The sequence below is a fragment of the Taurulus bubalis genome, assembly GCF_910589615.1.
Source record: "Taurulus bubalis genome assembly, chromosome: 6".
Taxonomy (NCBI): Eukaryota; Metazoa; Chordata; class Actinopteri; order Perciformes; family Cottidae; genus Taurulus; species Taurulus bubalis.
In genome coordinates, this window is record NC_136594.1 from 9180920 (window position 1) to 9194770 (window position 13851).

Here is a 13851-nt window from a genome sequence, read left to right on the forward strand (position 1 = left end):
GGAAAGTGGTGCATCTGTGCTGTGATACTGTATGCAGAGCTCTGCAATCCGGGTGGATTTGGTATTCTGCTCTTAGTCTGCCCAGACTAGCAGGATCCTCCTCTGCACTGTGTGGAAATATAGTTTCACTGGGCTCAAGTAAGTTACATAAAATGATGACATAAAATGAGACTGAGGGTGGATTGTCCTGAAAGAAATGCTACTTATTGTGAAGCTAAAACATTTTTTGTTGTTCCATCCCCCTCCCTCCTCCCTTTCTTTCTCCAGGGACCGCATGCAGCAGTCGGCCATGTACGACCTGTGTCTGGGCATGAGGCAGGTGAGCCAGGAGTTTCTACGACTGCAGCTGAGCTATGATGAATACCTCTCCATGAAAGTCCTTCTGCTTCTCAGCACAGGTAGGCAGTAAGCTACAGGCCCTGCAACAGCACTTATTTATTCATTATATATTATTTATTTTTCTTCCCCGCAAGCACAAATTACTTACTGCATAATGAAATGTCATTTGGAAATCATTTTATATATATTTAAAAAAAACATTATGTTGTCAACATCAATTCCAAGGGAGAATTAAGTGAGATTTCAGGCTATCCATAACTCCAACTGACTAACACGCATACCATGAATGCTGTAGATGTAATACACTTGCATTTCCTGGCAATTAGGTGTGCAGACTCGATACTACTAATAGAGACTGCTCTTTAATTCCACTTTAGACCTTTGTGCGTGACAGCAACTACCACATGTCACGGCAATTGTTGCAATGGAGTATCTGAGTTAAAGTAACCATGCAGACATCGTTATCTTTAAGTATAGCTCCTGCACGTTGAGAGGAGGATGCTCCTTTCTTTCCGATGCTGCATTCAAAGTCAACCCAAATACATTGTCGTCCTCTTTGAAAGTACGAACTCCTTGTGAGAACGTGTCCCGTGAATAGGTGATACTCTGTGTACCGTGACTCCACCACGATGGCGGTGCAGGCAGGATTCATCAGAATCAACAGATGTTTTAAGGCCTCTGATAATCTGTAGTTTATTATGAGCAGGAGAGGTGTTTTTCTCTGTCTTTGCGCCACATACAGGCAAAGGTGCGACGGCTGTAACGGCCTGAGCCACTCAACGTCTCCCTCATTCCTCCACCACAGGAAGCGTATTGATACGGTTTCTTGTGTTCTGCCTCATCCACCGCACACCTTGAGACTGCTTTGGCAATGTTCGTGTACATTCCTGGCACAATTGTGTCTTTTTAAAGTCTGTTAGATTATCATTCCTGGTAATCCGCTAACATGCATAAGAAGCGTGGAAATAGACTTGATACTGCATGCACCTGTTTGTGTAGCAAAACACGTTTTATGCAAACAGAGAAAGGGGGGCAGTGCCTTTTTTTTTTTTTACATTCTCTGAGCAAAAGCTACTCTGTTTTATATTGTTTTAATTGGCCATGGATAAAGACAATGTCTATCAGTCACTAAAGAAGGCCTAACCTTGTTGCCAAACAGCACCCACAGGCACTGCAGCTTTACAGGGAGGATGTGTTGGACTCCAAAGCTCAGTTGGAAACTAAAAGCACAGTTTTTTTCCACCACCTCAACACCCTGTGAGCTGCTGCCTTCAGTTCAATAGTAACAGTTAAAGGTTCCGTGACGGCAGCTGTGTCATAACTTCACCGCCCACACCCTCTCGCAGCTATAAACAAAAACTACATGAGAGACCTGCTGCTGTTTTATACTTACATATGCTTAATGAAAGGCCTTTATCTGTGAGTGTCTTTGTGTCAATAGATGTTAGATATTATATATAAGCTATTTGAAGAGTCTGCATGCTGGACAGACTTCAAACTCTTTAAAACGTCAACACCAGTGCCAATCAGAAGAAATATTCATTGGCAACATTTTTCATTTTTAGTTACCGAGGCCTCTAAAAGTGCTATGTGAATTCTGGACTCAGCCATGTGAAACTAAACTTCATCCTAGCATTATAAGTTCTTCAATTAGGTTACACCGTAATCCAAAATGAGTGATAATGAGTGACCATAGAAGGAGTTTATAGTTCCATTGGCATTACAATCAATTAAAAGGTCAAAACAGCTCAGACAATGTCACAGACATGTCAGTGGCTTTGAACTAATCATGTTTGATTGATGAGACAAATGTAATCCTATTTATTCAAAGATAAGTATTCAAATGTTTTAATGTTATGGTTATCAGATGAGATTTATATAAAATGTGAAGCCCAGACATTTTTGTAACAAATCCCACTTGCATTTTTGTAATACAGTTTAAAAAATAGGTCAGACTTTAAATTTCTTAAGTTTCTAAGCCTAAATGTTGGAAATAAAGGGTATAATTTGGATGAGTAGTGAGTAGTGTAAAAAATAAAAAATATATTGTGAAGTACTTCCAGCTGTACACATTACAATCTATCCCTGATCTCTGGTATAAGGTGGCTCTGGCTTCATAGTACAGAGGTGGAGTGAACACAGACACAAACTCAGTGTTGTTGAGTCATGTGGAAGCAGGGAGCTCCAGCTGGACTTCAGCTATTGGATGTTGGAAGAGATGAGGAAGGGAGAGAGAGTATAGAGAGGGAAACCAGGGGGGGGGAAAAGGAAGATTTAAAGAGTGAAATCAGACAAATGTTGACAGGGAGAGCTTGTGTTGGTGAGAAAGAAACAGGTGCATAGCTATAGGGAGAAAGAAACCGAATACAAAGGGACAGGGGAGTTGGCAGAGCTGGTCCTTCTGTTGCCATGGCCTCCCTCTCCTCTTCTCGCTGGTCCTCTGGAGATTTTCCAGAGAGTCCTGCTGTACTTAATAAAGACCAGTCAAGCGCCAGGCAGCTCTCCAAGACCTGCTATTTTTCTTTACTTCCTTCAAACCCCGGGCTGGAATTTTGAAGGAGAGGGTGTGGATGAAAGAAACTGGCATACAGCATTGAAACAGGGAATTTCAACCTGCTCTGGTTATTGGATTTAGTCAAAATACAGCAGGGAAAATACCAGGGATGGGAAGAAAATAATCATTCAGCAGTTGTAATGTGCAGCAGAGAAATTCCTGTGCTTGTGAGCAACTGTACTCCACTGTATGGAGGCTCGACAATGATTCCAGCAAAAGCACTTAAAGCGGTCCGTGTCTGGATTTTTTCCGAGGCTCTCCTCGTTATAGTCATTCCAAGGTAATGCTAGGACCTCGTGGAAGGAGTAGCGGCGTCAATGTTTACAGAAGAGTTGTCAGAACTTGTCAGCTGAGCAAGTACTACAGAGTCATTGAGTGTGTGTGTGTGTGTGCCTTTGGGCAGGTTTAAAAAATGTTGTGTGAGAGAGAGAGAGAAAGAGAGAACTAGAGAAGGAGAGAGAGGGATGAATAGAAAAGAGAGAAGGGCTGTTATTCCTCTCTGACCTTGGCTAAGGTTTCACTGAGCCTGTGGTGTCTCATGACCCTGTTTGGATTTGGAACAGGAGCAGTGGCCTGCTCAAGCCAGTTACACTCTTCACCTCTAGACAGACAGAGTACTGCCGGATTATCTCAATCATTCTCTTACCAAACAGCCTCATTCCAGGTGGGGCGAGTGTACAGTATGCTTACCCAGGTGATGGGTTCATGCGGTGTGACACGTTTTACAGTTAGTCACGCAACAGCCGGAATGTTTTGCAATACTGTAATCATGTGTAATCTTACCAGTCATTACTCTCCTGGGTGATTGTTCCTGTTAGTTACTGTAGTCATGCTAATTGTAGAATTCCCAGCGTTAAATCTGAACCGAGAGCCACCCTGTCTGTTTGGTATGCACCAGCAACCCAGAGCAGGAAGCCGCATGACCGTGAACGACATTGCTCATGGCATCTCCAAACTGCACGAGTTATGCTCGCCTCTTGTTGCGTGCATTAGTAAAAGAGCTTTACTGGGCTTTTGGTACAGCTGCATAAAATTAAAATATGGCCAGCTCGAGAAAAAAAAAAGAAGCTCTCTACCTGCAGCGAACACCCATTTGACACCGATCGCGTTGGTATGAATGCCCTATTTTGTGGCCCGGTCATGGCAACGCCCTTTAATGGCAGGTCGGTTTATAATCAAGGCGTATGTGGGTCAGCGGGAGGAAAACAAAAGGTTCAAATGCAGTCCTGGGTTTTAGCACGTTCTCATCATATCAGCCCATGATATGAAGCACAGAAATCACAGCCGTTGCACCACATCACAGGTGATTGTGGATATGGCGAAAACCTTCTTAAATGTATTTATTTTTAATACTTGAAAAAAAGAGAAGAACTTTAGTGCAACATGATCAGATTTTAAAATATAATATTATAAATTTAGACAATGTAGTTGTGTCTCATGATATTTTGATTTGTAATGTCTATTAAGAGACAATATTATCATATTGAATTTTCTCCCAGCTCTACATCGAAGCACGGTGAAGAGAAAGACATAGAAAGAGAGGACGGGAGGAAGTCAGACAAACACACCTTCTCAGATTTATTGACCTACAATGATCCGTTCTCAGGAAGCTGACATGACAAGCAGGTTTCTGCTTCAGGCTATTGATTCCGCTCAACTCAGAACAGGTTCTGCCAGTTACGGCTTGTTGCCAGTGTTGCTAATGACCGTACTCAAACGTACCGAAGAAAGCACATGATTTAGTTTTTAAAGGGGGGGGGGGGGTCATTTAAAACCATTAGGGCCAACAATTTCACATTCTGCCGTAAAAGATACTTTTTGTAAGGTTTCAAAAACACGATGAAAATGTATGAGACACGTTTTTTCGACACATTCAGCCTGCCGTGACGTCCCAGAGGCCTGATTACTGCGTTTGGTGACGACAGCTGACCTTTTTTCAAGGCAGACAATTTGACTGTGGATTTAATAACAATGATGGTTGCGTCCATTTACAGGAGGTGCATGCTGGCTCACTCGAATAGCTTACTGGGACACGTCATGGAACTGAATGATTGTTAAGGTTAAAGTGATTTTAAGAGTAAACGATTAGTCGAGAAAATCATCAGAAGTTACTTCCCTATTCCACAGAATTTGTGCAATATTTTTTTGGAATGATTAAATCTGTATCCATTTTCACTTATTAAAACTGGCGCCGGAGCGGGCGTTGTGGATACAATCTTCTGTCATGGTACATGATGATGTTATATTGTGATATACGTTTCTGGAAAGTTCATAGAAAAACTGTTTATGGGTAAATAACCAGAAATGTATGTGTGTTATTGGCTAATACATCGAATTAATTACCAAATTACAAATGAAGGTACACTACTTTGTCAAATTAAAAATTAAAAATAAAGATCATAAAACATACACTGATTACCAGCATTGTGAAAGATAGCTACGGCTGCTTAGGTAGCGGTATTGAAACTTCTCTGACCGTCGACAAAGTCATGTTGTGGGTCGTCTTAGGAGAAGTCTATCATTCTATCTAAGTCTTGGCTGAAGGACAACTGAGGGCGTTTCCTCAGACTGATTTGAGGTGTGCTCTTGGTGAAGCGAGGTGTCTTTTAATCTGGTCGCCAGCAGCTGAATGTCATTGAGGAGCTTTGGCAGACGTCCATATCTGTGACTTTGTTCTCCTGCACAGGGAGAGAGAAAGATATTGCAGACATTTCGATGCATCCTCGTGGTGCAGTTACCGTATCTCATTCTTCACGTCTGTCTAAATCTCTCTCATTACACAGCCTTTTTTTTTTACTTTAAATGCACCATCCAAATCATTATGGTGTGAATGAAGGTTGGAGTAATTTAAGAGCTGTGGTCATTGATCAAACTTCTTGATAAATGAGGTTTAGTTGACAAATGATTAAGCTCTTCAACACACATAAGCACCGTTGTTCCCTTTATGTCGCTGTCACTGAGATAACTTTTAATCAATGCCTTCCAGGATATCGGTTGTCGTTCATGAATCAGTAGCTACACATGAACTAATTAGCTCTTGAAATGGTGAAAGTTGTTTTAATGAGTTGCTAAATAGGCTTAGATTGTCAACACAGGAAAAATGTCCCAAAAAAAAAAAGGGCTAATGTGTGGGAGTCCGACCGTGATTTACAGAGCACCTCTAATCACCCTTTACACGGTTGCACATTTCCACATTAAAGGCACATACCGGTGGTTGTGCTTGGCTTGGCCCATTAACTGCAGATGGGAATTTTTTTCACCTTACATTTTTGGATGTATGCCCTACATTGCAGGCAGCTATTGGCACTCTTTTCCGTATGATAGGGAAAATCAAATCAGAGAGACTTGGAACTTAAGAAACTTAAACCATCACAGTGAGCGTTTAGTAGCCTAATTTGTATATTCTTCTATTATGTATGTTTTTTTGTTGTTGCTTTTTTTAACATACAAATACACTTTGACGGCTGAGAATGGCTTGTTGGCTGCAGAACACTAACTCTTTTATTAAATATGATGATCATGTAAGACACATTCACATCAATCATGACAAATGACTAACACGTTTAAATAATTTGGAATCAATCTGCCCAGTATCTCATATCAGTTTTTTGCCAATATTGGGTCATGATCATCAAATCCAGTTGATGACGAGAGGATTTGTTTTGTCTCCCAGTTCCCAAAGAGGGTCTGAAGAACCAGGCGGCGTTCGAGGAGATGAGGGTTAATTACATTAAGGAGCTCCGGCGCTCAGTGGGGAAAGCAACCAACAACTCTGGCCAAACCTGGCAGCGCTTCTTCCAGCTCACCAAGCTACTGGACGCCATGCATGATGTAAGTACCCTTGCCCTGTCTGCCTCCCATGCCAATAGCCTACAGTACAGCACAGGCTTCCCTTGGCAGCCTCTCGGTATGCCATGCCTTCACACACACACACAGAGCGAGGTGTCCAGTGGCACTGTTTTGAATAAAATGACAGCGCAGTGGATTCTGGGAACTTAGCGGTTCGATGGTGATGCGGCTTGGAATAAAGATTATTGCATCCCAATCGCGTCCTGCGGGGGAGGTTATTTTGGAAGAGGTAGTGACCAGCCCGTACTGGTGAATGGAACAGAAGGGGATCAATGCAAGCTCGCAGCTTATTGGAGCAGAGTACACAGTGGTCACTGAGGCAAATGTGTATGCCCGGGTCAACCGGTATGTGGCATAACGACAGTGTAGACAAAGCCGCAAGAAGTGGGAGTCAGCAAGTGGGAGGTCGCAGAGATAAATGACAGGAATTCAATGACCCAAATGAGTGAATGGGGTTAGTGCTGGAAGGATGGCGCTTCTTTAAAGGAGGGTTGTTCAGAAAAAATAATCAGTGGTGCCCTCCAGTGGTGAGCTAGGAAGAATTGTAAAGGGGTCAGTGCCCCTACACACTCATAACTTCTTAAATTCGCACATTTTTTGAATAATGTTAACATATGATTATATCCTATTTTTTTTGTCAGCCATGAAAAGCCACATCTAAATCATGTTTCCCATCAACCTGTCTGTCTGTGTTGTCCAGCTGGTGGGGAACCTGTTGGACTTCTGCTTCTATACCTTTCGTGAGTCCCAAGCCCTGAAAGTGGAGTTCCCCGAAATGTTGGTGGAGATCATCAGTGACCAGATACCAAAGGTGGAGTCCGGCCTCACTCACACAATCTACTTCCACAAGAAGTGACTCCCTTAAACAGTCGGGTGAGAAGCTGCCAAGACCTGGAAGAAATGGGGAAGAAGTTCAAAAAGAGAAAAAAGTGCGAGAAAAGGCCAGACCAGTTGGCCCGCACCCGGTCGCCCAGTGTGCCGGCGTCGTCCTCGTCTTGGATGGGAAAGTTACGCGACGTGGTGACAGAATTGAAACGGGGAGAACTGATTTGACCCTGCGGTCACCACGAGCAGGTCAGAGCTGTGAATAGTACGCAGAGCCGAGCACGACACGCCGAGAAGGACTTGAGACAAATGTGACAAAGCATCCCGAAGTTCCCACCCCGTGTTCCTTTGTCCACCCTTTCCCCAAAGACAGTATTTTCTATGGAGATAAAGCCATACATTTCTTAGGATGCGCTATATACGTTCACTGCGTGCAGACACACACACACACACAGAGGGAAATTGATACACATGCGGTCAACATGCCTTCACACAAAACTCACAGATGCACTCCACATGCACTAAAATCTGAATTCCGTACAAATCTAGAGAGAACATTTTTGCAAATATTACATTGTGGCTTATGCAGTCTTTCACAAATAATAGCACGACAAAAAGAAAATATGCCAATACTTAGATTTCGCTTTGCGGTGTAGCAGCATACTGCAAGACAACAAGGGGATTATGAGGAGACAGACATTCTAGACGGTAAGGCGAAAGGTCTATTTGAATATTATCCAAGGGCTATACAAGCGTCATCTTAAGCTGAATAATTATATTAAATCTAACAAAGTCCAAGTTTCAATCGGTCTCATAACAGCCATCATTAACATTCACATACTGAGTTTTTTCTTTAAATTTAAATATGTAGTAAAACAATCAAAACTAATATGCAAAAGTCCAAAGCTAAAGCTGTTTTAAAATTAAAGAAATGTCTCTCTTGTGGAAAGAAAGGTTGCACGTGAAGTTCCCATGTCATAAAGTCACTATTTTTAGGCATTGTGGTGTAGAATTAAGACAATATTGATGAACGATTTTACCTTCGTGCAAAAGTGGTGAGGAGTGCTGCAGGATGGAAAAACATCATGCATTTACTGAAACGATTGCAGTCGAGTCCGCTGGTAATGGATTTGACTGAGGTGCATCCATAGTAATTGTGTTTTGTGTTATCTCCAGAGCAGCTGTCCAAATGTCTGTTTTTACTCACAATGAAGCAAAACCAGCCCTTTGTGAACCAACACTTATCTACTCTTCCCAGAAATAATAAGAAGCATTTTATAAAAGTGTGTTGCAAAGGTTTAGTTTTTGACAAGCCAGTCATTTTACATTAAGGTGCTTAATTTCTACAAAGCCAGGCAAAGCATAACATGTACAGTAAGGTGTTAACAGTCCATACTGTGCGGACACGCGGTTTAAAACACACATACTCTGTAAAGTTGATATATTCCAAAATGGAGCGTTACTCTGCAGTGCTTACAGCAAACAGCTAATGTATCAAAAACCAGGCAAATGTGTACAGGTATTAACAACTTCTTTTACACATTCTATTCAGCGGTTGTACAGAAAATGTTTTGAGGTACGTCGTGATGAATGCTCGATGAAGAACTGTTGCTATGATCACCTTTCCTAATTTAGTTTAATTCCTTACTCTTATCTTTGGGCCAACCTACTGCTATTTTAGGTATGGCAGGCCCAGTCATCTGGACCATTAACTTGTCTCACACCCCACTGGTTTCTGGGTGGTTGTGGAAGGAGCACTACTACGATGCTACTGAAAAGCGATAGAGCCGCTGGGGAAAAAAAACAGTGGGGGCGTGTGATTATTTGTCTTTTATTTTTGTATTTTTTTGGTGCCCCGTGAGAGTGTATTTACATTTGTGTATGGCGCGAGAATGGCTTAAGTTTGTGTGTGTGTGTGTGTGTTATTTTTCTTTTTTTTCTGGCAAGCATGTGTGCATAGTTGATCTGCTCTTTCAGTGTGGGTATTATGCATTTATGTTATAGGATTAGCCATATCCTATTTCTACATTTCAATTTGCACAGAGGAGACACAATGTGAAATGAGGCATTAGTGCAGCTAGCAGGAATTGTCTGTTTTGAAAAGCAACTATGATGACGCGGGAAAAGACTTTCTGCATGGTCACCCAGCCTAAAGTTAGACAACATGACATCATTAGCACAGCTGGGTGCTTGTGTAATGTATTCGTGGCCTCGGCTCTCGTGACGATGATGCCGTGCTGCACTATATATATATATGAGGTCTCTTCTGTGGCGGTAATTGTGTGAAGATTGGTGGACAAAAAGATGGCGGTGGCATGATTGCATATGTCGTTGGGGACTGTACAAAAGTTATTCGGGGGTTCAGAAAAGGGTTCTGTATTTGAAGTTTTGGCTCAAGGGAGGGTAGTTTATATAGAGGAGGGTGTTTCAATCATCCCATAATTATATGCATTTCATTCATTCCGAGTTGCTTCTCATTTTTATTTTTTATAGGATTATTTAATCGCTGGCTTTTACAAACCCAACTGTTGAGCAGCTCTTATAATTATAGAGACGGGCTGTATTTTCACTATTTTGTTTTGCCAAATTCTGATTTCCATAAGATATAAATATAAGATTCAGTTCACGTCTCCTGCCCAATAAGTTTTGTACAGTCCCTTGTCAAAAAGGCCTCATTTTACAAACTGTATTTGTTGTGCATTATTGGTTCAGCTTGTGAAGGACCCTTAAGCTATTCTCTCACCATTTTTTTTTTTTTTTTTTTTGGCCCTTTTTTGTCCTTTTTGAAGAATACAAAAAAGGTTCATAGGATGAATGGGAAAGTATTTTTGAGAGAATTATATTTTGCTGGAAAACAATATTTAAGTACTTTGTCTAAAAATGATATCCTTTTTGTAAAATGAAATGTTAATGCATGCTTTTTGATGAGATGTTTACATTGTATTTAAAAAAGGGAAACTTGTGCCTTTTTATCTCACCTGATTTACAATTTTACAGTATATATTGTAAATAATACAGCAAGTCCTTATGTTGAGTATAGTATAAAACATTTCTACTTTAACCATCTTGTTGGAATAATGGAAAAATGTGTGTTTCCCACTCGCCATGTTCTGTGTGTTGGATCACAGAGAAGAATTTACAGTTGAGTTGGCGCCAGAAAGGGCCAAATAGAGAAATGAATGTATCATACATTGTGAGAGACTTATTGAACTTACTACCTGAATGTTAGAGAGAGTACATGTATTATCTTCTTATTAAGTCAAGTTATTTGATTTTGCATCTTTACTTTATTTTTACTTTTTGCATCTTTGTTTAAGTGGATCAAACAAAAGATAATAATAATCAAAAAGTATTTCTTATTTTGTAACAAGATGTATCAAGTGATGGATCCTTGAGTTGTTGCTGTTGAAATGATTTCCTAACCCGCGGCGGTATTGTCGATGAGCATCACAATAAAATCAAGAAATCACAGACTATTGAAACTGGCATACGTGAAAACAAGTTCTTGACTTACCAGATTTAATATAGAAACGTAATGCACACACAAAACAATGTGAAATGATGGATGTAGAGGCTGGAGACCTGAAATTTGCAGATTCAAATTTGACCAGATATTAACTGCAGTTTATTGCACTTACTTGCCAAAAAAGGTGTATATCATAAAAGAAAAAATAATATTTCCCAAAGAATGGTAATGTTAAATGTATGCACATCATTTTCTCAAGCCCCCGTATGACCCTTCTGCACTCCAAATATTTGGCTTTAAAAGTTGGCTATTTTCTTTTCTTTAAAGGAAACGTTCAACATTTTGGGAAATACACTTTGGGAAAGCAACTTTCTTGCTGAGAGTTAGATAAGAATATTGATACTACGCTCATGTCAGTATGATAAATAAGAGAATTCAGCTAAGAGACCTTTAGCTTAGCTTAGCTTAGCATAAAGACTGGAAGCAGGGGGAAACCGCAAACCTGGCTGTACCCAAGGATTCAAACAATCCACCAACCAGCATCTTTAAAACTCAGTAATTAACAAGCATCTTGTTTGTTTAACTCGAAGAAAAAGCGTGAAAATGACGGTTTATGTGCTCGACTGTCAAAGCAGGAAGTTACTGTGCTTGACCAGGAAATAGTCCAGCACAAAATCCCTCATCAGACCACAACTTGTAATTTTGACTCCTGTTTTTGTACAAATAAAATCGTGAGCTAATGTATCAATTTTCTAATCGAATCCTCAGCAAGAAGTGTGTTTCCCAACATGTCAAACTATTCATTTATTGACTTAATGATGCATTCATTAACAGTTCACCGGCCATTGCAAAAATAAAAATAAAACGTTACTCTGATCAAGATAGCAACATGATTTTCAAAGCTGTCGCCTTAAAATAAAATGGACTCCTTTTCGGCATGAATGACTCAGAATGTGTTCGACTGCTGTCACACAGTCCACCATCGCGTCACTGTATGTGAAGTCACGTCGTGGCCATTTTCTGTTCACGGTAATGAATCGGGTGTAGAGAGACTAAGCCATATCTCCACAGCCATGGCAGTGCATTTCTTATTAATATATAGATATATATAAATGTTTTTTTTTTTCCCAATTCCAAAAATGACTTTTTACTCAAGATGCTTTGTACAATATTTCTCAGCAACTATCCAGCAAACATACAGTAGACATCCTTCACCATAAACCAATAAACCAGTTACTACTGTCTATCTTGATGCAGATATTGCCATACTTGTGTTTGCAAAACTATTGCAAAATTCTAATAAAACTGTTAAATTGATCATTTGATGTGGCATAATTTGTCTGTGTGTGTGTGTGTGTGTGTGTGTGTGTGTGTGTGTGTGTGTGTGTGTGTGTGTGTGTGTGTGTGTGTGTGTGTGTGTGTGTGTGTGTGTGTGTGTGTGCGCGTGTGTGTGTGAGATGAAAATGGTATCACGAGACAGAAGCTAGGGAAATGTGCCCTCAAAAAAATGGGTTGTTTGATCTGGTTGAATTCAAAACAGCTGCATTTGGAGACTGGGGAGGATAATGAGCCAAAAAAACACAGTTAGCATGGAAAAACAGAAATGATGTGAAGCAGCAGCAGGTACAGCAGTCACGGGGAGAAGAGATGAAGAGAACAAAGAGGAACGGAAAGAGAGTCAAAATGACAGAGATAAAGCAAGCGAGGATGAGGCTTTTACAGTAAAACGGTGCCTGTGGAGAAAAATCACCATTAACCTTGTTAAAGGCTGATCTGAAAACACGCCTGCTTTGCCAGACTATAGAGCAGACAGTATTACTTTTTTTGCTCATTTTTTTTCGTCTCTCTGAATCCACAGCTTTCTCCAAATCTCCCCCAGATTTCCAATTGCTTTCACTTGTAGTCGTGCCAGATAAACAGAATCTATTGGATCAGGCTGATTTCACGGCTGCGCCCGCGCACATGGCGGCTTCTGTGGCCTTCTCTGAGCTGAGTTTTTTTATTTATTTTTTTTAACCCCTCCACACTCTCACATGTTGGAAATTCACTTTTCTCCAAATTCCCGCTCAGTTTTCAGCCCCAATAACACATTAAGTCTGAAGAAACCACACAAAGACACAGGAACGGATTAGGTTAGTGTTCCTTCCACACAGAAACTCAAACGCGTTTGAATCCCTAAATTGTGTAATTTGCTCATCGTTTAAAAGGTAAAGTGCGCCGGGCTTTGATCTAAGCTGAGTCACAGCGCTGAACTGTGTTTTGCGGTTGAAGGACACTGCGTCATGGGAGCCGGAGAACAGCTGGCACACGGCCAGAACTTTGGGAAATGAGAAATGTAAACAGCCATCTGGGTTTTTGCTCAAACACAACTACATCGAGTCTAATTCGACACACTGACACCGATGTATACAGAGTATCCCAGACTGATAGACGCTGATGCATAATGCATGCGGAGACGCAGACATCCCCACAGGTAACACAACCTCAGTCTCAAGAGATATTCGGGCAGCTGGCAGGCTGACATACCCAGATTATCACCGTTTTCATTGCGTCACACACCCAAATTTAGGATGAAAGATAAATGCACCTTGATTAACTGGGTTCATAAAAAAAAATGTACAACGAGAGCGCCAGAAAATAAGTGGAGCACTAACTGGGTAGGAAGTCATGGAGGAGAGAGACAGGTATGGTGGAAGAAGGAAGACAGACAGGTAGAGGATCATGGCTCGCTCTCTGACAGACAGTCCAAAGCAGAGTCAGAGGCAGGCAGAGTGGATGTCTGTATGATGCAGCAGTATTCTGGCAGCAGGGAGAGGAT

The 13851-nt window shown here is 41.1% G+C and overlaps 1 protein-coding gene across 1 annotated transcript in view; it reads left to right on the top strand.

Annotated features, from left to right (window-relative positions):
• nr3c2 (nuclear receptor subfamily 3, group C, member 2) overlaps positions 1-7598 on the top strand; it is a gene marked incomplete at its 3' end in the record, with an annotated part of 60970 nt that extends 53372 nt beyond the window's left edge. Inside the window, exons 6-8 of the mRNA XM_079220293.1 lie at positions 268-398; positions 6567-6724; positions 7443-7598. Coding sequence (XP_079076419.1) covers positions 268-398; positions 6567-6724; positions 7443-7598 — 445 coding nt within the window. The remainder of the gene's footprint in view (positions 1-267; positions 399-6566; positions 6725-7442) is intronic.
• Between the last annotated feature and the right edge of the window lie 6253 nt (positions 7599-13851).